We start from the raw sequence: 26,074 nt of genomic DNA on the forward strand, positions 1-26,074 counted from the left end.
GAGCAAGTAAAATCGGTTATGATTGATTGGGCACAAGATGTGGGACATAATATAATGTTGGAGGATTGGGGTAGACTTTGGAAGAAAGGGGTTAAGTTTACTGCATGTACAATGTTAAAGGAGAATGTAATGAAAATGATGTATAGATGGTACTTAACCCCTGTTAAATTGGCGAAGAGCTACCACAATAGTGATAAACTATGTTGGAAATGTAAAGAAAAGGAAGGTACTTTTTATCATATGTGGTGGACTTGCTCCAAGGTAAAATTATGTTGGAAATGTAAAGAAAAGGAAGGTACTTTTATCATATGTGGTGGACTTGCTCCAAGGTAAAAGACTTCTGGGGAAAAAATTGTAATGAATTAAAAAAAAATGATGAAATATACTTTTATGAAGAAACCAGTGGCCTTTCTCCTTGGAATAACAGGTGCTGAACTGCCCAAAAAAGATGTAAAAGTATTTTTGTATGCCGCAACTGCTGCACGGATTTTGCTAGCCAAAAAATGGAAAACACAAGAATTACCAACGGTTGAAGAATGGCAGATGAAGATGATTGAGTTTATGGAGCTGGCTGATCTCACCGGGAGAATCCGCGACCAGAAAGAAGAGGAACACCAAGAAGACTGGAATAAATTTAAAGTCTATTTGAATAAATATTGTAATATTAAAGATATGCAATCACTTGAAAGACTTAATTAGGCCAAGGATTAAATTAGGATTAAATATATAAAGAAGAAAATGTACGATAATGAAAGTTAGGAAATATGATTATGACTGTGATATGTTATTATGAAAGATTGATATTGGAAACTGCTACATATAATTACTAAGAAACTCAGATGGAAAAGATTTGAGGAAGTCAAACAATATGTTTATGAAAATGGAATTTATTTAATTAACTATTTGTCAAATGTTGTGGTGACTTATTGTATTTTATGTTTTATACTCTTTTTCTTTTTCTATTTTAAGCTTTTTATTTATTATTGTCAATTTTTTCTTTTGTTATGTTTATGTACTGAAAATAATAAATATTATATATATATATTTATAAAAGAAAAATTGCCACACACAGGGAGAACAAGGACATAGTTTGAGTTTCAAATAATAGCATTAAAAAATGAAGAGGGGGAAAAATAATTAAAAAGGGAAAAGAAAGAGCAAAAAAATTACCTCCCATTTGAATCACTTATAAAAAGATAAAAAACAGAGAATAGTATTACTAAGAAGAAAAACAGTCAGTTAAAAATATTTTGCAGGTGTCCAAATAGAAAGAAATAAGCCTATCCATTTTCATTCATGTCAAAAAATGCTTCAATCTTTGTCTGAGAATAAGAGGGACTTAAAACAGAGATGTCAGTTTTGAGAGTAACAAGATTGCCTTTAAGAAGGACGTTTTATCATTAGGAGCTGCTAGGTTCTCCTGAATCAGCTTTAGAAGTTGAACCTGAGCCAATATCTCTTTGAGAAATTTTAAGAGTAGAGGCTTCGGCTGCAATTGTCCCCCCCCCCCCCAAGGAGGCATCTCATTAAGGCAAGGCAAAATAAGCTAAGAACTCCTTTACCCATATATTATGATCAAAAAATGAAGTCTTCCAGAAATTATCCCACACCATGCTACTGCCATGGTAAGCTTGATAAGTAAGCTTCCTGTTTTTTTCAATGGATTTCTTTTGGGGGGAAATTAACACAGGTAGCTCTCTTGTTGATTAAATTAAGCTATGCCTTGGAATTGCAGCGAATTCACAGCTGCATTTCATCTTGTTTCCAGAGCCACCATGGGCATTTCTGGGACCCAGTTGCCATTGAAAGAATACAGCACGCAATGGCTGTTCACAGTTGCGTGCCTGTGGAGGTGGAATGCAAAATGCAAAGACGTTCCAATCTCTGGCACTTCCAGTTAGACCTCCTCACTAGAGGCCTGCCCCCTTCCAACTCCTCATGCAGAAGCACTTCCAGTGATTTTGCAACTCCCACTCAACCCGAAACAAAACAAACCTTAGGATCTGTGAGGAGGCTACAGTCCAGTAGTTCAGCACCATCCTCCTCCTCCTCCATCTCCATCCACTTAGCCAGTTCTCCTTTTGGCTTGGCAACAAATGCTGTAAAATTAATTACCGTATTTTTTGCTCTATAAGACTCTCTTTTTCCCTCCTAAAAAGGAGAAATGTGTGTGCGTCTTATGGAGTGAATGCAGGCTGCGCAGCTATCCCAGAAGCCAGAACAGCAAGAGGGATTGCTGCTTTCACTGCGCAGCGATCCCTCTTGCTGTTCTGGCTTCTGAGATTCAGAATGTTTTTTTTTCTTGTTTTCCTCCTCCAAAAACTAGGTGCGTCTTGTGGTCTGGTGCGTCTTATAGAGCGAAAAATATGGTGTCTGGTCTCTTAAACTCCAAATCCCTTTTGCCTGCCCTGAATACCCTGCCTATCAATTAAATTGAGTAACCTGTTTTAGCATGATGAAAGAAGTATTTCTATCCCCATAAAACCTCTTGCCCTTTCGGTCCTCAGCTACCTTTTGTTCTAAACTAAAAAAGCCACCTGGTAGTTTCGTTGGTTAGTGTGTGGTGCTGATAATGCCACGGTTGCAGGTTCAATCCCCATATGGGACAGTGGCATATTCCTGCGCTGCAGGGGGTTGGACTAGATGGTCCTCAGGGTCCCTTCCAGCTCTATAATTCAACATGTTCTATTGTATCACCCCTATAGAAATGCTTATGGTAGATGCACCAAATGGGGCCTGTAGTGCAAATCACAAGAGAATCCTGTTCACACACCCCACCAAATGTGGTCTGCCATATATGATAGAATCATAGAAGTGTAGAATTGGAAGGGTCCTAAATTCTGGACTAAAGTATCAGTGTCAGATGGCCATCCAAGCTCTGCTTAAAAACCTGCAGTGAAGGAGACCACAATCTCCCGAGGGAGACTGTTCCACTGTCAAACAGTTTCTACTGTTCTTCCTAATGTTCAGTTGGAATCTCCTTTCTTGTAACTTGAATCCATTGGACTGAGCTCTACCCTCCAGCGCGGGAGGAAAACAAGCTTGCTCCATCTTCCATGTGATATCCCTTTCAGTATCTGAGGATGGCTATCATTATCTCCCCACAGTCTCCTCTTCGCTAAACATACCCAACTCCCTCAATCGTTCCTCTTCTTCACCCTTGGTCATCGTGATTGCCCTCCTCTGCACACATTCTTCTTGACCCCTGGTCATCGTGATTGCCCTCCTCTGCACACATTCCATCTTATCAATATCCTTCTTAAATAGCAGTGCCCAGAACTGGACAGAGTTTTTCAGGTGCAGTCTGACCACAGCAGAATAGAGTAGGACTATTACTTCCCTTGACCAGGACACTATAATTCTCTTGATGCAGCCTAGAACAGCATTAGCTATTAGCTAGTGGGAAAGGGATTAAAAATAAAAAAGGGAACCCATACGAAGTCACTGTGGCACAGTACTCTGATCTTTTAAACAATACGCTGGACTGGCACAAAGGCAGAAAAGCGATAGGTAGGTCTTGCCTCGAAGCAGAGTGAGATTATCCACGTCATCCACTGATCTCCCTGCCAAGCACAAGGGAGAACTGGCTCTGTTCAGCCAAGTGGGGAATGCCATGGCAGGCTGCATGCCTACAGAGAATAAATGAACTCCCCACACATACACACAGAGAAGGGGGGTGGGGAGAAGACAGATGCTTTGTGCATTTTATTCCTGGATAAAAACTTGTAATTTCTGTTGCAGATTACACTGCCCTCAAGAGCCTCTTTAGCAATCAGATTTTTAAACACTCTGAACTAAAACCGGGGGGGGGGGGGAAGAAAGGGAATAAAAAGGGGGGGAGAACTATCAATAGCATCCCACAGATGTGAAGGATTCCCCAACCTCCCTTCTTTGCCCTTGTTCTTTCGAAAAGCATGCAACACAGAGACCACTCCACCAAAGTCTGCTGCATCAAAGCACCTTTGACTAGAGGACCAATGGCAAGTACTGGGAGTTGTGGCCGGGGAGAGGAGGGTGGAGAAAAATAGCAGGTCATGTTTTTGGATGCATCAAGGAGGCAGCTTACATTCCAAAGGAGGGAGGCTGATAACAAAACATTATTCCAACCCAAGAGCCACCACACCTTATGAGCAGGACAGCTCAGCACCTCTTTCCAATGGCAAATGCTCTCAGGTAATCTCAGCCGCCCACCCCAACTCCACATCTTGACATCCCATAACCACTAAAGATAAAAGCAGGAAGGCAGCGTGATGCTCAAGTCCATCCAGGTTTGAGGCGCTGGAGTCACTGTGCAAAAGGGCCACTCCTTTTTTCCTGCCTACTGGCATTTCCAAATCGTGTGCCTTTCTCATCACTGTTGATGAGAAAAAGTCTTTTGAGTTGGTGGGAGCAGATAGTCCCTTCATATTTCACTTTTGGTCGGAAGGCAGGTGGGCGGGGGAGAAAAGAAATACAGCTTTTATATGATTTAAAAAGCGAGCTAATCCAACACAATTATTTGGGTTATCTAGAAGTTACACTTTGACCAGTTAGAGTAGGAGCCTCATTTTGGGGGGAACAGGGTGTGGGTGGAGAGGGAAGCAGGGGAGAAACATGTCTCAAAATGGCCGTTTTTCAAGAACTGGAATCATCCATGCACACGGCAGTTTTTGAAGCATTTCAGAGGAAAACATAGAACGGGATGCACTGAACTGAAGGGGGAGGGGAGTTGTTCCAGTTTTTAAATTCATGGACAGCTGTCGGAGGGCCTGACAATGACAATCCTCGAGAGGTCTGTGTTTTGATATCATGTCGCAGATTGGAGGGGCCAAGATGTTAGGAAGGCTGGGAGCCCAAGAGTCTCTCGATGGCGGCGTTGATGTCTCCCCCAGTGGCAATGAGCGCCTGAAGGTTTGCCTCACGGTTGATGAAGCCCATTGCATTGAGCTGCTCAAGCTGCTGCTGGAACCGGACCTCTGGACTCTGCGCCTGCCATGGGGGGGGGGAGAGGAGGTGAACTGTACAGCAAGCATGGCTCAAGGCAGGTAATCTGGCACAGACCAAGCGGCCTACTCAAACTCCTCATGCACCCATGGCTTCCAGCAGCCCTTTCACACCCAGAAGATCACTGTAGTCTGCGGGATACTCTCTTTTGCGACTAAGACAGTATGGTCATTCCTGGATTGCGATAGCTTGACCAGTTGTCCATGCATTGGTAACCTCATGGTTGGATTACTGCAACATGCTCTATGGAGGGGCTACCCTTGGGGTTTATCCAGAGGCTGCAGCTGGTGTAAACTCAGCAACTTGGTTGCATGTGGGGACCAACTAACACCAGCAAATAACACCTAACTTGTGGGCTTTGCCCTGGCTGCCCATTTGCTACCAGGCTAAGTTCAAGGTGCTGGTACTAACATGCAAGTCCCTATACAGCTTGGGATCACGGCCCTTGAGATGGCACTTTGTTTTTTATACACCCAGTAGCAGAGTTGAGAAAGGCTGTGCCAGACAGGAATAGAAAGTGCTGGGCTGTGCGATGAAACATCAGATTCATATGTCTGCCTGAGACTGCACTGCACCCAACCAAAAGGGGTCAATGGAAGAAAGGACAAAGACTCAGGAGAGAAATGCACCACTACCTACTTGAGAATTTGCACCGGCCAGTAGCTGGATCATGTGCTGCATGAGCTGCTGGTGGGGGTTGCTGTCCCCAGCTGGAGAGGCACTAGCAGGTGTTGAAGCGGAGGAGATGGGGGTCTCGGGGATTGTGCTTCCTCCGGCAGAGGGTGGAGGGACGCGAGGGGCTCCAAAAGTCCCAAGGCTGCAAGATGAGACAGGGGGAAACTACTTAGTGCAAGGCAGCAAATCCCTGAGGGAAGGCGTCCGACTTTAGGGACCTGAAGCAAGCCTTGTGCAGAGGTTGGCCACAATAAAAATCACAGAGTGTTGTAGCTACTGGAACAGGGGAGATATGGTTAAGTCGGCCAGATTCTTGGTTGTAGCCAGTGTTAAAGAGTTGACCCATTAATGTTAACTGGTGTGACTAATTTGGGCCTATTAATTTCTGGAGTCTACTCAAAAAAGAACTGAAACCTTGGAAATCTACAAAGGCAAGAATTGTTGTTTCCAGTTTGCAACACTGGTTGCATTTCAGTCTCTGCTTAAAAAAAGTATCGATTGATTCTTTCAGGCCTTTGCTGGACACTGATACCAATTGAGTTATTACAATGCCTGTTTTGACTTAACCCTGGTTACTTTTGCATTTCATAAGCTAAGCTTAAATGCAATTTCCCCTTTTCTACACAGACTTGTGATGTTAACATGAAAGGCAGTATAGGAAGTCTTAATAAGTAACGTAACAAAAAGCCAGAAACAGTATTCTCTTTACCCCGCCGTATTACATCACACACAGAATTTCTAGGAACAGGCTTGCCACATATATTGTTCACGCAAACAATATGCATCGTGTTGTTCCCAGGACGTCCACAGAAAGGACTTCTATGTTGATCTTAGTAGTTGAAAGCGGGAGGAGCAAGAACCTCCTGCTGCTTTGCTGCCCTTCTTCAGAAGCTGAAACCTGCAGTAGTGCCCCCAAGGCCTGAGTCAGCTAATACGTTACCTGGAAACCAGTCCTGGGGCCTCCGTTTGCAGCGTTTGGAGCCCCTGCTGGATCTGCAGCAGGGCCTGCATGGCACGAGGGTTGGTCAGGATCGAGAGAGAATCAGGGTTCTGCATCTGGGGGTGGGGGCGACAAAAATCACAAGTGAGCCACCAGTTTCAAGGAAACTGTGGATTGCTTCTCTTGGATGTCTTCTATTCTGGTCCTTTAGTCATAAAGAAAGCTTAAGATTTGGGATACAATTCAATCACATCTTTAACGCATTTAACTAGTGCAATTCCAACCTTGCACGGTTGAAGGCCAGCTGGTTGAAACTGCACAAATGAAATGCACACCAGTTTTTTCCGGTGTGAAAAAGCTCTCTGCCTTGTACACCAGGCAAGAAGGTCCTCTTGGCACACCAGCTCTGAAAGCCTGGAAATGATCGCATGAGATCTCTGATAGACCTGTGCTATCTTGCATCCCAGAGCCGGCGTGCTGAGCAGGCCTTGCTCAGTAAGCAAAGCAGAGAGCTCAAAAGTTCTATGCTTTTGCTTACAGCTCAAGGCCCACTCAGCTCACTGACTCCTGAAGGCAAGGGATGCTTGTGTGGGGGACGTTGCAAGGGTTTGAGAAGATGCATTTTACCCCTGTGTAAAATTTGACGGTACTGTATTGGCTACCGGAAGGGTTTGATACTACTGCCAGTACTGTGAAACTGCTAGATTGTCACTGAACGGCCATCACTGTGTTTCTCTAGCAGGGGTGCTTAACCCACAGCCCAAATCTGACCTCCTTTCACACGTCCCCACACAATTTGTCTTGTTATTATTACTTTAAAAGTTTTACTAATGGCTACCGCTGTGATTTGATTATGCCAAAAGGTTTTTATGCCCCCTCCATCATGGGTCAAATGCAGCCCTCAGCCTGAAAAAGGTCAGTTGTCAACCTCTGTTCAAGAAGGACACTGACAAACTGGAACGTGTCCAGAGGAGGGCAACCAAAATGGTCAAAGGCCTGGAAACGATGCCTTATGAGGAACAGCTAAGGGAGCTGGGCATGTTTAGCCTGGAGAAGAGGAGGTTAAGGGGTGATATGATAGCCATGTTCAAATATATAAAAGGATGTCACATAGAGGAGGGAGAAAGGTTGTTTTCTGCTGCTCCAGAGAAGCGGACACGGAGCAATGGTTCCAAACTACAAGAAGATTCCACCTAAACATTAGGAAGAACTTCCTGACAGTAAGAGCTGTTCGACAGTGGAATTTGCTGCCAATGAGTGTGGTGGAGTCTCCTTCTTTGGAGGTCATTAAGCAGAGGCTTGACAACCATATGTCAGGAGTGCTCTGATGGTGTTTCCTGCTTGGCAGGGGGTTGGACTCGATGGCCCTTGTGGTCTCTTCCAACTCTATGATTCTATGATTCTCTAATCCTATAGATTACCATTGTTCACTTATAATGTAGCTCTTGGTAAAATTCAAAACAAGCAGTTTTTCAATGTTAACTGAGCTTTCAGATGAGAGCTTAGTGATTCTGTCTCATAGCTATTCTAAACAATCCTACACCTAAAATATGACTATTTTATTAAAATACGATGGTTTCCATCCTGCATTTTATTCAAATACTCAATTGCATTTTTTGCCATCTGGTGATATTCAACCTTTGGGGGTTTTCACTGGCACTGGGCAACCTCCTTTTTCATTTTTGTCCAGTCACTGGATACACTGGATTTTAGTATCAGTTCAACTGCCACCAACTGCCACCAAGGCATGCCTCTCCCTGTGTCTGTCAACTGCAGTTATTGCAGACCCACACACAGCGGTAGAGCACACTATTTTAATACAAAAAGTCCCAGATTCAATCTCTGGTATCTCAAATTAACAACAGATTATTATCATTATCAATATGAGGCACCCAAGGTGGCTCACGATAGGATCAATTTTTCAAAAAAACAACAACCACAAATCAATAAATCTACAAATAAAATGGCAGCAGCAATAAACTCTAACAGAGAATGTAAACTAAATAATAGCAAGGGAACCAGACAAAAAGTCAGGAATGGAAAGGCTGCCTTCAAACAAGTTTTGCTTTGCTTTTCAACTAACCACAGTTTCTTTTTATACTTGAGCCCAACTGAACTGTGGTTAGCCTTAAGTATGGCATGTTGAAAACTGAAGCAAAAGCTTCCAATATCTAACACACGTGGCTGTGTCAAGAGTCGGAGTGGGGACCACACCAGCCCAATGCGGATGAACGTAATACTGAGTTTAGCATTCCATCCAAACCCCAACATCCAACTGGCCAAAGGGGTGCCTAGAAGAAAAAAAAAATATTATGATCCATCAGCAGGTAATGAGAAAGACCTTTCTCAGCCCAAAACAATGGTGAACCAGTCCCAGGCAGAGTAGACAATACTGATAGATCTCTGCGGCTTCATAGGGCTGCCGCACATAAATACGTTGAACAAGGACTCCCCAAATCCCCACAGCAGGGATACTGCAGACCTGAAAATTATTATTGTGACATGCTCACTAAAAGGGCCTGGCCAGTCCATTATGGATTTTTGTTCCTCAGCCTCTACACAAAGCTTCTTTGAAGTCCAGCCCTGAGTAAACTATTACTCCCAAAATCAAGGACAACACTGTTTATGCCGCACCTGCTGTAGAAAGGCAGGTAGCTGGAGTCGCAGGTGCTCCTGAAGCGGGGGGTTGCCGGCGAAGAGGGGAACATTCACCATCATCTGCAAAGAAGAGCAAAGGCAGCTCAGGAAGGCGGAAGTTGCTATTCCTAGCACATGTCCCATGCAGCTAGGCAATAGCAGCATATTCTGATGCCACCAAAAGCACAAAGATATAGGACCTTTTCAGTCTATTCTTGCTCCCTTTTTGGAAGATTTGGGACAGATGACAGAAAGTCTTTCTTCATGCAGGACGTAGTTAATGTATGGAACTCTTTCCCCCAAGAGGCAGCGATTGCCACCAATTTACATGGCTTGAAAGGAGGATCAGACAAATTCATAGGAGGCTACTGATCCACAGGTGGAGGCAGCAATGCTTCTGGATACCAGCTGCTGGAAACCGAAGGAGGGGAGAGGGCTCCTGTACTCAGGTCCCGCTTGCTGCTTTCCCACAGGCATCTAGTTGGCCACTTTGAGGGCCAGGATGCGGGCCACTGGACTGATCCAGCTGCAGGGCTCTTCTTCTGGTAGTTTTTAATTCCACATCTAGTAATCAATTCACATCAAGGGGCGCATTCTGCAAACAGCACACACTGCAACTTGACTTGTAAAAAGCAAACACGAGAGTGCAGGAGTCATGAGATTCTGCTGCAGCTTTGTCAGTTACAGATATGAAATCGCTTTTGCTAAGGTAAGAGCGCTGCACTGCTAAACATCACACCAAAAGGAGGCTTCCTGGCTAACAGACACCCCCCCTTCACGTACTGGGCCCTATGAATGCAGATTGGGCTGTACTCACTTGTGCTGCAATGTCAGGGTACTGGCCTAGCGTCTGCAACATTGTACGCATGTAAGGGGCAGAGATCACGTTCTGCATGAGCTGGGGATTCTCTGAGATCTGCTGCAGAAGACCTTGCATCTCAGGGCTGCTGAACATTCCTGTAACAAAGGGGAGAGAGTTGAAAATTTAACAGCCAACAAACATGTAGCTCTGCCAACCTAGATGGGGCAAGATGCCTGAAGCTGCTTCCTGATCACACTCCAGCAACAAAACCAGGGATCTAAAAACAAAGTCCCAAAATTGGGTTAAGTTCATTGAATTAAAAGGTCACTGGAAACCTAGCCAACCCCCTTTCTGATTTTAACCCTTTGGCAGAATTCTGTTGGCTTTTGGTTTTTTACTGCAGTCACATGGATGTCTTTTTAAAAACTTTAATTTCAAAAAGGTATCTTTTTTTTACTGTAGCAATGAACAATATACCGGTAATGAGATCCCTGCTCTTTCCCCAACAGATACAAACCACTAAAACCCCCACAAAGCCTTTCCTAATTCAAAAAGTGTCATGACAGAGATAAACAGTTGTTTTGTGGGAATGATGGGCCAAATCAATGTACATTTTTTCACTTAATGCACATGCACATGCATGAAATACACAGAACGTGATTAACAATACCTGATTTTCCGCTCCCTGTTGAGCCACCTATTGGATCCTTCCAGAAAAAAGGACCACCACAAGCTCAGAATGCATCCATAACAGGTTAAGTATGTTAAAGAGTTGACTTAACCTATGTGAGTTACTTAATACCAGTATGCCATTGCATTAGCTGGTAGAAAACAGTAACGAGACTTATTTACTTACTGTTTCTTTATCCCACCTTTGTCTCCAAGGCGCTCAATGTGGCGTACATGGTTCTCCTCCTCATTTCATCCCCACAACAGCCTTGTGAGATAGGTTAGGTTGAGCAGCACTGACTCCCCGTAGCCAAGTGGGGATTTGAACCCTGATCTCTCAGGTCCTAGTCCAACACTCCAACCACTATGCCAAACTGGCTCTCACTGGCTCAGCAACCAGATTTTGAGGTTGGGGGTGACAATGTTTTTTCCTTGTCACCCATGAGAGCCTCACACTAAAGTAAAAGGGTTTTTCCATTCAATTGAGCAATAATCCCAGTCCTTAAACTGTCACTGTGGCAGAGTGGAAATGTCAACCGATTCTCATCTCTCCAGAACAGTCAAAAATCTTCAGGTTAAACAACCACACAACTACCACACTTCGAAATGAAGAGCAGTTCTGTGATCTAGAAAGGCCAGCTCTGAGTGCAAACGCGCAGCTGCCAGGACCACCTACCGCCCCTCGGACTCCACGCTAGCTATGTACGTACCAGATCCTAGGTTGGTTGCGTTGATCCCCAAAGGGTTGGAGACAGTGGGTGTGCTTTGGCTTGTCACCGAGCCGGTACTCCCTTCGCCGCTTGGCGCCTGGCCTTGAGAAGCAGGCGTGGGGCTCCAAGGGTTGGGCAGCGGTTCTCGGTTTTCCGTCCGCAGGGGCTGCGAGTTCGAGGTGTCAGAACTCCCGGCCAAGGCAGAGAAGGGATTATTGCCAAACTAGACAGAGAAGATTTGGCTCAATGAGTGACTCTGCAAACTCTCAGATGAATTCTGCTTCACGGGATTAGCAAGAAAATGAAATGAAGGTGTGCTGGGATTACAAAACAGAGCTTTGATTTAAACTGCAGGTTTCACCAAATACGTGTTTACCACCTGCTACGTTATTTACTGTAAGCAGCCCTGAGTCTCTGACTCTATTCAGACAGCACACAAACCATACTTAAGGAGCATACCTATGATTTGGTGCGATGTCTGAACTGACAGACCATGGTTAAACCCGTCAAACAACATGGTTTAAACAAACTCTGGTTTTCAGACCAGCAACAGCTTGATATGAACTTTGGAACTGACAAACTATAGCTTTTGCCCTGTCACCACAGAAACAAAGAGAGAAAATGAAAACAACCATCACTAAAACTTGGATGCTTGCACACTTGTAACCGCAGGGCTGTATCTTATCCTAGTCCTACTCAAAGCAGACTCACTGAAGTTTATGGACGTGACTAACTTAATTTTGAGGACTTGATTTGCATACTAATCTTTGAAAAGTACAAACAGTTTTTGCCATTCACCTCCTACACTGATCTTTGTACAAAAATCCCAGAGTGAATTACATAATAAAACTCTTAATCAATTTGGCAGGATTCATATCAAAACCGCAGAACATCAAAGTACTGCTGTGCTCATGAAGGCTAGGGAGGTAACCAGTCACAGACATTTATCAACTTGTCTGAGGAATTTGCAATAAACTTGGTGAATCTTGTGAAATCTTAATTAAATGAGTGTTTTGTTCTGCTTAGAAGAGACAGTCAGACCTAGCCTACCTGTTCCCTGGCAGCACTGAACATGGGCTCCTGAATATCTGTGTACATCCGCCGCAGGGCATTGTACCCTCCAGGGATGCTCTCCAAATTGCTCAGGGCTCGGTCCTGGTTGCGCATCATCTCTTGCATCATGGCAGGGTTGCGTGCTAACTCCATGGTCTGAGAAGAGAAGGGCAAACAGAAAACCATGAGCAGAAATATGACGAAAGCAGACAATAATGGTTTGGGCTCTGAACTATGGTTAGTGCAAACCCTGGTTTGGTGTGTTGCCTAAAACAAAGTTCAAAGACTGCCTCAAGCCACAAGCAGGGAAACAACAGCCCACCTGGCGCATAAGCTCAGGGTTGTTCAGCATGTGGCTAATCTCTGGGTTGCGCTCCATCAGCTGCTGCATCTGGGGGTTGGCCATGATCATCTGCCGCATGAAGTCTGGGTTGGACATCATGTTCTGGACCAGGGGGTTCTCCATGATCTGGGAGAGCATCTCTGGATTGGACATCAGCTGCCGCTGCATCTGCTGCTGAAGCTCCATGAAGTTTGCAGAGCCCATCCCCAGGTGCCCGAGCCCAGCAATGCCGCCAAAGCCAGCTGAGAGAAGACACAGAGAAAGAAACCACAAATGAGAAAAGTCTGCCTAGGACTGAATGGCTAAAACCTAAGGCCCATCTCCCTCTTGCTCCTTCTACTATCAACACAGAGCCATCGGTGTAGCCAAGGGGGGCAGCTGCCCCCCAAATCAATCAAAATCTGAGGTTCTCACTCCCCCCCAATAAAACCCAACAAAAGTCCTGGCTACGCTCATGCACAGAGCTCACTGAAAAGGCAGGATAAGATATAACAAGCCCAGCTCTTGCTCTCTGGGATCTTGCTGTGCATCAGACCCAGCAGCTCAACAACCCTTAGGGGCAGGCTCAAAAAACCCACAAGAGCATGGGTAGGCAAACTAAGGCCCGGGGGCCAGATGCAGCCCAATCGCCTTCTCAATCCAGCCCAAAGATGATCCGGGAATCAGTGTGTTTTTACATGAGTAGAATGTGTCCTTTTATTTAAAATGCATCTCTGGGTTATTTGTGGGGCGTGGGAATTCGTTCATTTCCCCCAGGAAAATATAGTCCGGCCCCCCACAAAGACTGAGGGACAGTGGACCAGCCCCCTACTGAAAAAGTTTGCTGACCCCTGGATACAAGTGTGAATAGACAAAGCTGGGGCTCCTGCAAGTGGCCAATTTTCACATAAATCATGTGATTAGGAAGGTTTTCCCTTCATTATCTGTGGGATTGAGTGTAGGTATGTTGTATGTAGGTAGGTATGTTGTATGAAATGTATGTTTGTATGTTTCTATGTGTATTAATGTTTAATTATTTCAACAATAAAAAATTTTAAAAAATATTTAAAAAAGGAAGGTTTTCCCTTCAGTATTTCTCTTAAGCTTTTAAAACTCAAGAGTCCATTTATAAACCCACTAATCCATCTGGTGCACACAAGCCACCCCATTTTTTTATTCTTCAGTTTTCTTTCTGACATGTTCGCACTTTTGTTTGTTTTGTTAACAAATCAATAAAGCAGAACTGCCTGCCTTGAGATCCTCAGACCCTGGAACTCTGCTCTCACGCCTGCTGGAGTGGGAGCAAAGACCCAAAATGTCCCACTGGTGCCCAAGAAGACAGGAAAGCCAAAGGCTAACCCGAGCAGAAGAAACTCAGCAACGCTCACACAAGATGGAGGTGGCTCCGCCAGGGGTCCCATCTGCTGCCGGGCCTGGCGTGGCTCCCAATCCGCTGCTCCTCCGGCTGCTGCTCCCTACATCAGAGAGTGTGTTGCTGGATGTTGAAGGCTGAGGTGGGGCTGCAGGGGAAGCAGGGGCTGCCGAGGGAGTAGCAGCAGCAACAGAAGTAGCAGTAGCAGCAGCAGGAGGAGGGGAAGCAGCAGGCGCCACTGAAGGGTCTTGAGTCCTGCAAATAAAGGAAAGTGACAGGTGACGACACAACTGTTATGTGAACATATAGCTCTCCTTGAATTTAAAAGGAAGCTACTATCTCCCTACAAAGTACATTAGAGTAATTTAGTGTGTGTGCTCAGCAACTCTTAGAACCCTGAATTTTGCAATGGGGAAGCCCAAGCCACACACAGTTAGGTCTATGGCAGGTGGGGGTGGCTACTCTTCTTTCTCATCCTTAAAAAAAGCCATCAGTAAGGTAAAAACAGAAGAGCCCACAGATAAAACAACAAAGGCCAATAAAAGGGCTCTTAACTACTATGAACTACTACTACACACACACACTCCAGTAGCCACCCAGCTAAGCACCAAATGCAGGGGCACCCAGAGGAATGAAGATCTTATTCAGTGGGCAGCTTCACAGGGGAGACAGCAGGATACATAGGTCCTGAAATAGGAGAACATGTAATTTACTTTTGAAAGTACTTCTGGCTGACACCACCATAGCATTCCATGTTCTCCCCTGGATATTTATGTTTGTTATTTAAATCTGCTTGTCATCTACTAAAGCCACACTATGTTGTTCTCTTTTACTATGAATTCAATATGGTGTTTTTATCTGTGTTTTGCATATTTCAGTTTGTATATAAACAAAGAGGCAAAGAGGAGCTATTTATTCAGAAGGATTTGAACCAGTCTTTTGAGGGGTGTGGGGAAGCTGTCACTAAGTGGCATATCTGCAATATAAACTAAAGCTGACTGAATGGGCCTGCTTTTCAGAGGGAAGCTCTTACTTCTGTGGAGTTTTGATCACCAGATGCACCGTCAGTCCATCTTTGATCCCGTGCTGATTCAAGGTATCCCCGTCTTTCAGAATCTTCCCGGCAAAGATCAGAACCAGCTGATCCTGTTTGGCTTTAAACCGGCGGGAAATCTCTTCTTTAAACTGGAAAAAAAGACATTTTAGAAGGTTAGGCTTTCCACAGACATTCTTGCTGTGGTCAAGAAGGCAAAGCGGTGGCAACCCTTATCCCCTGCTAGTCTATTTAGTCTTCCCGCCTCCTGGCTTCACCTTACCAAACACTGTTTCTTCATCCACACAGCACTGTCTGCTTTCTCCACCCTTTCCCTTTTCATCCTAACCTGACCTCCACCTACATCCAGGCAGATTCCTGTGATGCAGGAGCTCCACAGGTCAAGTCTCACCCCCCCCCCAATGAACACATAAGCTCCTCTAGTTACTCGGTCTCTTAGCCCCCCTCCCACCCTGCAATATGGGGAAACTAATACTGCCCTTCCCATCAGGATTATGTGAAGAGCTTCAAACATTCAGCGAAGTTATTACATAAATCAGCATTGTCCAACCAGGTATCCTGCACATGTCTGCAGTACAAAACATTCGGAGGGCACCAGAATGTTTTTATTACTCTCTGCCACTGCCCCTCCAAGCCCCAGAGAAGGCTTCAACTCATTCGAAATTTCCCCCTCTTTCAATGCATCATACACCCCAGAGAGATCTGCAACAAACTCCTGGATCCACTCAGCTGTTGTCTATCTTCCCCACAAGGTGGCACTCTCATCTTCATTTCTTCTCTTTCTCCCCTCATTATCCCACCTCAACCACTCCAGATTGTTCACATTCTCTTCTCCAGGCTTTACCCATTCTTCCTTTCCCCATTCTCTCCCCTCTCAGACAAATCCTCAAGCCTGATCTGCTTCATCACTATTTCTCCCTCTATGTTGCAGGAAAGAAAAGTCCGCTTACTTCCTTGCCCAAACACTTTGCCTTGCCCAACCCACCCTCATTTCCTTTCACTCTGATCGACCCCATTCACCACCACCCAAAACCTGGGTGCTAATGTTTTATCTCTGCTCCTCTTCCACCTGCTTCTCTTCAGGAACCCATTCGACCGCCTTGTCCTGAGCCCGGCATGTCTTGGCGGAGGAAGCGGGGAGGAAACGGGAGTCTCTGGCTTCCTTTGCCCGGCGAGGCCAGGGGGCCTCCCGAACCCACTCCTCGCGCTAAGCTTCCCTGCGACCCTCCTGCCCTGTAGATGGTGCAGCTGAGGATGCTGTTCCGCGCGCGAAGCATCCTTGTATGCAGGCAGCCCCAAGCGGCTCCTTCCCCAAATCCCACCCATCGGCGCCTTTTCTGTTGCGGGGGGCGACCGCGGACCCTCCCCCAAAACAGCCCACCCCTCACTTCAGCTCCGGGAGGGGTGGGTGGGCGCTCCACCACGTGACTCCGTGCCGCGCGGGCTGAGAGGTGGGGGGTCCCCTCCCCCCAATCCTTCCAGCGCCTCAGAGCCCGCCTCGCCCCTTTGTTCCTCGCCGCCGCCGGACAGTAACGAAAAGGGGAAGGAGGGGGGGCAGACAACGACACTCCCCGCCGCCTCCCGCAGATCCCCTGATCTCCGCCCGCAGAAGCTGAGGGGTCCCGGCGAGAGCTTCCCCGCCCCCGGCTGACCTCCTTGACGGAGACGCGCTCGCCGGTGAGGATCTCCTCCTTGTCTTTCGGGGTCTTCACCGTCACGCGGATGAGGAGCCCCCCCGGGCCCGACTCGGGGCCGCCGCCCCCGCCTTCTCCGCTGTCGCCGCCGCCTCCGCCGCCACCGGCCGAGCCGGGCCCGCCGCCGCTCAGCTCCGCCATCTTGGCCGACCGCCCACCTGCCACCGAGGAGGTAGGGCCAGAGAGGCGCCGCTGCCTGCTGCTACCATAGAGACGCGGAAGCCATCATTTCCGGTTACTTGAAGAGCACTTCCGGCGAAGCAATTTTTTTCCCCAAACTCGACCCAGGATTCGGCTTGAAGAGCCGTACAAAATACGGATAGGAACTCGGCGCCTCCGTGGGAAAGGCCGCCGCCGCCATTCTGCGGTTCTCTCACAGATTTTGTGGACGATCGGACGCGGCGCCGCATTTGCCATCTTCGTGGTGGAAACTACCCTCCCTAGTGTCACCGGAAGTGCGCGATAGGGAAACCGCTCTTCACGTTCGTGGGCTAACAGAGATAGGAAAAGTTGAGAGTCACACACAGGCGGCCACTTTTGGGTTTTTAAAGGGATCTCTGGCCTTGGCTGTTATTCTCCGCTCAGAGCGAAGAGAGAATTCAGCAAGAGGAGACGAGAGAGGGCGGATAGAGCGGCCCTCCGCAACGTACCTCCTAGCGACAAGTCGCTGAAGCCTCTCCACCGGGGACGGGGGGGGACGGACTGACCGGAAGTGATGTTGAGATGGGGAAGACTACAATTCCCAACGTGCCCCGGAGTTATTTCCTTGTTGGGTCAGCTGATGCGAGGCTTCGCCCTGCTTTGCGAGGGGAGCGTCTGGCTGGAAGGTTGTGATGCTGCGCCCCAAGGCCCTCACGCAGGTGCTGAGCCAGGCGAACACGGGAGGAGTCCAGAGCACCCTGTGAGTACTTGGGCAAGCAGAGCTGGTGGGGCTTACTCGCGAGTCGCAATGCAGAGGGTTGCACTGCAACTTATGGAACTCACTACCTCAAGGTGTATTTGGCTAGCTTTAATAATAATAACCACTTAGAGGGAATCTAGGAGGGGAGCTTTATATTGCTGCACATAATGAAGCATTTGGAAAGGCTAGCAAAAGCAGAATAAAGGTAAAGGGACCCCTGACCATTAGGTCCAGTTGTGACCGACTCTGGGGTTGCATGCTCATCTCGCTCAATAGGCTGAGGGAGCAGGTGTTTGTCCGCAGACAGCTTCCGGGTCATGTGGCCAGCATGACTAAGCCGCTTCTGGCGAACCAGAGCAGCACACGGAAACGCCGTTTACCTTCCCGCTGGAGCGGTATCTATTTATCTACTTGCACTTTGACGTGCTTTTGAACTACTAGGTTGGCAGGAGCAGGGACCGAACAACGGGAGCTCTCCCCATTGCGGGGATTTGACCTGCCGACCTTCAGAACGGCAAGTCCTAGGCTCTGTGGTTTAACCCACAGCGCCACCCGCGTCCCTTACAAAAGCAGAATACAGTACTCTAAAACGCATGAAGCTTTTAACATGCCATTTGAGGGTGTCGTTTATCCCAAACGAAGATTGAGACTGATCCATGCAAACACCAATACAATTCCAGCTGCCGTATTCATTTCAGCCTTGTAGTCTTTTCTTCAGTAGCATAAATGTTGTAAATCATGGTTTAACTATTCTAGAACTTCAGGCTTGAATTGGTCAAGAGAGTGTGTTTTCTGTCTCTTTCTGTGTGTGCAGCTGTGCGTATATAATTTTATATAGCATTTCGGTTCCTTTTGTTAGCAAATCATACTTGCAGTGTGTTTATGTGTGTGTACTGGACTGCTACACTTCAGGCTGCAGAGGCTGAATTAAAGCAGTACGTTGCAAATAGTTAGGTGCAGGTCTGTAAACATGACTGTGCAAAATGTCAGTTGCGCATGCTGTTTTAATTTGCTGCATGGACATTACCCTCCTATGAGCGCCCATCAGGTTACAAATAAAAGTATCTGTTAATCTCTTTCAAAATCACTTTTAGACATAGACACAATTTTCTAGGACTATTTAATCCTCTTTGCTGTTCCTCTTTAGCCTTCTGAACAATGAGGGCTCTCTCCTTGCATATTCTGGTTACGGAGACACAGATGCCAGAGTCACAGCTGCCATCGCCAGCAATATCTGGGTGGCTTATGACAAGAACGGGCACCAAGCGTTCAATGAGGATAACTTGAAGTTCATCCTAATGGACTGTATGGTACGTATCATGAGGTGTTGATTATCCTGGCAACCTCTGCTGCTGCTGGTTCACTGGGATACCTCGGTCACTGGGAACATTCAATTCAGGGATAGAACGAAACCTCAAATCCCCAGGTATGGCTGGAGGCACACCTTTGTGGCAGCACGTTTTTCCATGCATGATGAAATGGCACATCTGGAAATCTTTGAGGAGCGATATTGGAAGGATGGAACAGGGTGGTTGTGGGATACCCTGTATACAGTCCGGCCTCTGTTAGCGTTGGGCTGGAGATCGCCAAGAGGCTAGAAGATACAGCTGGAGTCAGAACATGGATTCATAATCACATTTGCTTGCTTAAGAGTGGCTCCACTACAAGGGAGCACTTGCCTGGAGAGGTTTCCAGCAGCTTTTCCACCAACCTGCAGAGAAAAGCTTGGAGGGTGGAGGTGGGAAAGTTGGCCCATGCTGTGCACTGAAGCCCTGGCAATCTGCTGATTTAATGGCGCATGCAAAGCCCTCTGCACAGAGTTTTGCCCAGGGATTTGCAGGTGTTGCTGATCAGCCCCTGTGGGGTTTGCCCTTCTGGATGTCATGGCAACAAGGAGGCAAACTTGCCAGCCACTGTTTTGCATGGTGACTTAATTCATAGAATTGTAGAGTTGGAAGAGACCCAATGGTCCTGGAGTCCAACCTCCTGTAATACAGGGAATTGAGTCTGCATGTCTGTTGAGGGGGCCACTTGAGGTCCTCAGCTGCCCAAATTGCTACCTGGTGAGTGCGACGTGTAGTTGGGCTGTGCATCAGCCAACAGCCACAATAGGTTGGATGTATTCATCTCGTGGTGGTGAAGCAAGCCCTGTAGGCATCATGCAGCCTGGAGCTGCTCCAGCAGGCACCAGAGGAGGCCTGTGATGGGGACACACAAGCTTCTGCTTTAAGGAATTCATTTATTACACTGATATCCCAGCTTTCTTGCAAGGAGCTCAAGGCGGCATACATACTTCTCCCTCTCCCCTTTTTATCCTCACAACAGACCAAGGAGGTAGATTAGGCTGAGAGGCAGTGACTGGTCCAAGGTCACCCAGGAGCTTCATGGCGGAGTGGTGGCAAGAGCCCCAGTCCACTACAACCTCACTGGTAGAGGAAGGTAGGGGGTCCAGAATCTCCCTTCATTGTGGGACACTTTCTTCAGAGCTCTTAAGGGGGGGCTTGCCCATAGGGTATATCTAGCATTCCCAAATGGCTTTGTGGCCCCAGGTCCACCTTTTAAAAAATATTATTATTTCAGAGGATTACCAATGAACTACTATTACTATTTCAATAGCGTAGAAAAGCTGGTGGGCAAGCCTTCTGGAAAGCAACATTGAGAGGAGTGGTTTTCACCACTCCCATTTTTCTGCACATTGGCCACGACCAGTTTGCCACACAGCCCCTAGAGGATGAACATGGCCCTTGGCCCGGAAAAGGTGTGCTGTCCCCGTATTAAAAGTGGCAGAAAGCTTGTCTGAATTTGAATAGGGCAACACCTCTGTAGGGTGAGAAACCTAAATGCCCTGCAGTCTGTGAATATTGCGCACTCATATTCTCTATCCTCTCTACCCTGCCCTGCACAATGCATAAAACGACCCAAGGAGGGCCGTGTTGCCATCACCCGCGTTGCCAATCTGCTCCTGTGCATGTACGCAAAAGAGACGGTGGGATTTGGCATGCTGAAAGCCAAGGTAAGGGGTCAACCTGCTCCTGGTTTTATTACTTTTATTCTTGTGGGGCAGCCCATCTTGGAAGGTGACACAAGTAAAATAACTACTTCCAGAGAGTGTCTCCCTGTAAGAGATGTAGCAACACATCCAGCCAAGAACCTTTGGTGCTTCCTCAAGGCAGCTTATTGGGGACTCTTCTCTTCCTCCATCCCGCTCAGCATTTTATTGCAGGCATTAAGGTCTATGGGGTCTAATTCATACACATACACCATTTGACGGTTTTACATTTGATTTCTATACACTTAGGTATGGTCCATATGTGTCTGTACATCATTCAGTTACTATACTGTTCATAGAATTGTAGAGTGGGAAGGGACCACGAGAGCCATCTAGTCCAACCCCCTGCAATGCAGGAATCTTTTGTCCAACGTGGGGCTTGCACCCACAGCCCTGAGATTGAGTCTCATGCTCTACCAACTTGAGCTACGATTAGCAACTGAGTCACCTCAGCTCATCCTGTTGAAAAGCTCCGCATTTCACGTCATGAGAGACAACGGCTTCGTTTTTACGTACCCCAAACTGGTGTTACAAGTATGTGAAGCGGTGAGATTTGGGCTTGTGGATGCTTTCTGCCTCCTCCCCAGCCAGCACATGGCCACAAGGAGTTAGGAAGCTTCTGCTTTTCAACAACTACAGTGGTACCTCTAGTTACAAACTTAATTCGTTCCGGAGGTCCTTTCTTAACCTGAAACTGTTCTTAACTAGAGGCGTGCTTTTGCTAATGGGGCCTCTTGCTGCTGCTGCGCCACTGACACACGATTTCTGTTCTCATCCTGGGGCAAAGTTCTCAACTCGAGGTAACTCTTCCAGGTTAGCGGAGTTTGTAACCTGAAGCGTTTGTAACCTGAGGCATTTGTAACTCGAGGTACCACTGTACTCTTGTTGAGGGCGATGCCTGAGCCAGTGCCCAAGTTTGCTTTACCTGAATTCTGCAGAGGAGGTGGGCACACAGCCAACCAATTCTTTCAACCCTATGGGGAGCGCTGTAGCTCAGTGATCCCCGGCATCTGCAGATAGTGCTAGGAGAGAACCCTGCCGAGCCTCTGTCAATCAGTGTAGGTAATACTGAGCTTGGTGCACCATTGGGCTGACTCTGTATATAAGGCAGCTTCCCAAGTTCCTAACCTGCCTGTCCTTGTGTTTTCCCAGGCTCAAGCTCTGGTCCAGTACCTCGAAGACCCGCTCACCCAGGTGGCTGCCTCCTGAGCAGGTGATGGAGGCCAAAGGCGAGGCCGACCTGCTGCACCCATTTCCTGAGTTTCAGAACAAGCTCTTGCACCGAGGTGACCCTGTGGACTCTTACTTCTCTGCAGCCTTGATGAGCGCTGGGCGCAGGCACTTGAGTGTGTTTCAGGAAAAGGAAAATGGCAGTGGGAGGGGGAAATAAAAAAGCGTGTTCTTAGCCATTTGAGTCCAGTCTCTCTTTTGAGGAAAGTTGGAATTTTCAAGCGGGGGAAGTTGCTCCTCTGCATTGGCAGAAACATCTGCCTACCATCCTGTACATATTTGACCTGGAAATAAATCCCGTAGAACGCAGTGGGGCTCGCTTACAAATTAACCCACACAGCTTCTCAAGTGTTCCAGACTCTGAACCTGAAAAGTTTGGAGAAGAACTGATCTGGACCCAGGCTTTCTGGAAGCATTTTCCTGCTGTTAAGCAAGGGGATTCAGTACTGAAGGGGAACCACCTGGTGGCAGCAGAGGAGCAAAAGACATTTCCGTTCCTTTCATATTTTGCTTTTAATTGGCCAATTCCAGTAATCCCTTTCTGCAGCTGGTGCTGGGTTAGTTTCAAGGCCAGTGACACCTTCCTATGCCTGCCTTTGCTGTGCTAATGCTCTTGAGAGGAGACAGGTGGTGTTGAAAGACTTGGTAGCTGGGTGGGGTGCGTGCCTTCATTTAACTCTTCCTAGAAGTGTCAGTTCTCCTCTTAAAACAGAAAGGTGGACTCATTTCTTGCTTAGGGCTAAGTTGACAGATGGGGGAAATCATTCAGTAGGGGTTGTAACCAATGCAGCACTAATGACTTTGCAAAAAATAAATAAATTCCTCACTCTTTCCATCCCAGCCTGTACACCCCTAAGTCCTGTCCTGGGGTTTCCCCCAACCCTCCAGAGTGGATGCAGGGGCGCACCAGGGAAGAAGGTCCATTGCACAAGCGTAAATTCTTGCACTGATGGGACATATTAGTTGGATACAGCACTCTGTGTGTGTGTGTGTGTGCGTGCGCGCGCGTAAAAGTAACCACGCACACACACTCCCCAAAAGTACATTTTCTGTCTCCTCCTGTCCACCCTTTCACATCAACATTTTGGTCATAATTGCACACTAAAGTGATACTTGTCTGTGCAGATCTCCTGGGAACCTGCATCCTGCCTGCCTGTCTGGGCAGGGTCCCAAATGAGCCTGTCCTTTGTCAACTCTGTCTCTTACATGTACACCAGGAGAAGCCGATTTGTCTTTTGGATGCTTAGTGTGCCAAAGATGCTTTCAGCCTAACACAGCTGGCTGGCGTGCTTGCTTCTGCAGCCTCTTCCATTTTGTCATCTTGTACACCAGGATTGCAATGGTGCATACTTGGGAAGGAGCCCCCTTGAATCTGTGGGGCTGACCCAAGTGGCCAGGTTGGTGAAGACTGCTTTATGGAATTCCTTCTGCAGATGGAACTATCAGAGATGAACTGGTCTGGTCAGTCTTCCATCAAAAGGGGAAGAGGTGCCCTTGTTCCTGGCAGCTGTATGCTGCAAGTTTCTTGCCCCAAAGCTTAGTTAACATTTGAACAAGAGCAATTTTCAGCCTTGCTGGGTGTTTCCCCCGCAGATTGCAGCAACCTGCGTGTGTGGTTTTGTGCTAATCTCCTAGTTGTTTCATTTTGCATCTTCTCATCCTGTCCAGAATGAATCTTTTTAACCGCGTGGAAAGAGGGATTTGGGTGTCTACCTTCCCAAATGCCAGGAGAATTTATGGAACAATTGATTCCTGAGCTGGTGTCTCCTTCCTGTCCGTGTGGTTATCAACTTAAGCTTTACGACACTGTTTCATTTCACAATGCGGAATAATCTGCTTTCCCCCCATTCATGCTGCTGCTTGTTGCCTGAACCTAAAGCAATTCTGGAGGTGGCTATTACGTGGTAGATGAGAGTTCAGGGACCCAGCCAATGGAGATCTAAGCTTGATGTGATACAAATAACCAAAGCAATGCATTTTTGATGTGCAAAGCTGGAACCTTCAGTGATTTCAAATGCTGCTTTGTCACATTTTTTGGCCTTTCTGGTAACTTGTCACTCAAAATCCTGATTCTGGACTAGGGGATTAAAATATATATCTATTAAAACAAGAGAAACTTATGGGACTCCCTTATGAGGAAAGTTCACACTGGTTGGGAGTTTTTAGTTTAAATAAGAGGTGACAAAAATAATTTTATAAAACTTTCAGGACAGAAAAAAAGAAAGCTCTTCTTCATGCAGTGCATAGTTGGAACTATGGAACTCTCTGCCACAGGAGACAGTGATGGCCACCAACCTGGATGGCTTTAAAAGAGGATTGGGCATATTCATGGAGGAGAAGGCTATCAAAGGCTACTAGCCATGATGGCTATGCTCTTCCTCCACGGTCAGAGGCAAGTAATGCTTCTGAATTCCAGTTGCTGGAAAACACAGGGAAGAAGAAGAAGAAGAATAGTAATGATTTATTATTTATACCCCGCCCATCTGGCTGGGTTTCCCCAGCCACTCTGGGCGGCTTCCAACAAAACACTAAAATACAATAAGAAGAGTGTTCTTGTGAACAGGTCCTACTTGCCAGTTTCCCACAGGCATCTGGTTGGTCCCTATGAGAACAGGATGCTAGACTTATGTGCCATTGGCCAGATCTTGTGTTCTTAACTTAAATGTCACTGACATCCTTAGGCTCTTGAATCCACAATTCAGAGGGGCCACATCTGAAGCATGGTTTGAACCTGGTTTGGCCCTCATGCTTTCCCCAAAATTATTTGGCAAAGTGGGCTTTTGCAAAGGTGTTCCTTCCCCCCAACCTTTTTCATGCTGCTCCAAGGTCAGCTGAGGCTCTGAAAAAACCGGTTTCTGCAGGGGCATTAGAAAGCAGTGTGAGATGGAGGTAGGATGGAGAAACACCTGCCTAGAGAGCTCCTGCCCATAGCTTCAGTAACTACAAACCCTGAAGTTTGGGGTCTCCTCCAAACCTGTGTCAAAGTTTTGCAGTGTTCAGTGTTGTGTTTGATGTGTCAATTACTCAGATTGGGGGATGGGCGCTGCAAAACGCAGGGTTATCGCTGCAAAATGCTACAAGAAATTGACACAGGTTTGGCAAGAATCCTAAACTTTGGGGTTCAGAGTTAATGAAGTTCCTGTTCATCGCTGTAGACCAGGCTTGGGCTTCATGGTCTGACTCTTGTTTGCATGTGGTTCAGTCCGGAATGGTCAACTTGCTCTGAATTCTGGTTCTGGAAAAGTTGCTGCCAGGACCTTTTAACATTCACCATCACCAAGAAAGCCAACTGCTCCTCCTGTGACCATTCTGTTTTTCCGGTTTGGATGTGGTTTATTTTTCAGTTGCAAATAACGTTATCTGGAAACTTTTTGAAATCGTAGATTTTCTGAAGTGGAGGCTTCTCTCTCCCCCGCCCCCCCCCCCCCGCCCCAGAAGCCTGTAAACATGAAGTATTAAGCCTTCTGGACCTTCTCAGTTTTACCACTCCTCACCTCCCCTCAGGTTATAATTCCAACTCCTTATATCTCTTAGGCTTCTCCCTCTTCAACATTCCACCCTTCTGGTCTGGTCTAACAGGATTAGTTTTTCAGGTTTATGACGGGGAGGCTAGGAATGAAGCCCGACTACGGCTGCATGGCTGACAACAACAGATACACTGGTGTATCTGAAGAAGTGTGCATGCACACGAAAGCTTATACCGGAGCAAACCTAGTTGGTCTATAAGGTGCTACTGGACAATTTTTTAATTTTTATTTCGACTGCATCAGACCAACCCAGCTACCTACCTGAATCTGACAACAACATACAGGCTTCTCAGCCCCAGCAGTTGCTACTTCCCTTTTATTGGAATGAGGAACCAAGTTGCTAGCTCTCAAGATTGTGAGGAAATGCCTGAAGGCACATCAGCAGTTTTTGTTAATTTTAACCCTCAATGAAACTCTTAAGTGTTAGCGTGATGTACAGTGTTAATCATACTTGAA

The 26,074-nt window shown here is 46.8% G+C and overlaps 2 protein-coding genes across 3 annotated transcripts; one reads left to right on the plus strand and one right to left on the minus strand.

Annotated features, from left to right (window-relative positions):
* Nucleotides 1-3,678: 3,678 nt before the first annotated feature.
* UBQLN4 (ubiquilin 4) lies at nt 3,679-17,409 on the minus strand. 2 transcript variants are annotated; one of them, XM_083590187.1, is made up of 11 exons: nt 16,870-17,409; nt 15,197-15,348; nt 14,180-14,418; nt 12,792-13,054; nt 12,467-12,625; nt 11,417-11,639; nt 10,053-10,192; nt 9,233-9,316; nt 6,599-6,714; nt 5,623-5,800; nt 3,679-4,968 (listed from the first exon to the last, which is right to left on the minus strand). In XM_083590187.1, exons 1-11 carry the CDS (start codon nt 17,050-17,052, stop codon nt 4,816-4,818), a joined length of 1,890 nt encoding a protein of 629 aa, XP_083446313.1. In that variant the 5' UTR covers nt 17,053-17,409; the 3' UTR covers nt 3,679-4,815. The 2 variants fall into 2 exon arrangements, 1 of the variants encoding a protein (XP_083446313.1); XR_014542399.1 differs by lacking the exons at nt 3,679-4,968; nt 5,623-5,800 and adding an exon at nt 8,682-8,889.
* Nucleotides 17,410-17,557: 148 nt separating this feature from the next.
* On the plus strand, nt 17,558-22,266 carry LAMTOR2 (late endosomal/lysosomal adaptor, MAPK and MTOR activator 2). The gene is made up of 4 exons (XM_083590742.1): nt 17,558-17,812; nt 18,960-19,122; nt 20,736-20,825; nt 22,014-22,266. The coding sequence occupies exons 1-4, from the start codon at nt 17,745-17,747 to the stop codon at nt 22,068-22,070; spliced, it is 378 nt and encodes a 125-aa protein (XP_083446868.1). The 5' UTR covers nt 17,558-17,744; the 3' UTR covers nt 22,071-22,266.
* Nucleotides 22,267-26,074: the final 3,808 nt, after the last annotated feature.

Source organism: Podarcis filfolensis, assembly GCF_964270895.1.
Source record: "Podarcis filfolensis genome assembly, chromosome: 16".
Classification (NCBI taxonomy): Eukaryota; Metazoa; Chordata; class Lepidosauria; order Squamata; family Lacertidae; genus Podarcis; species Podarcis filfolensis.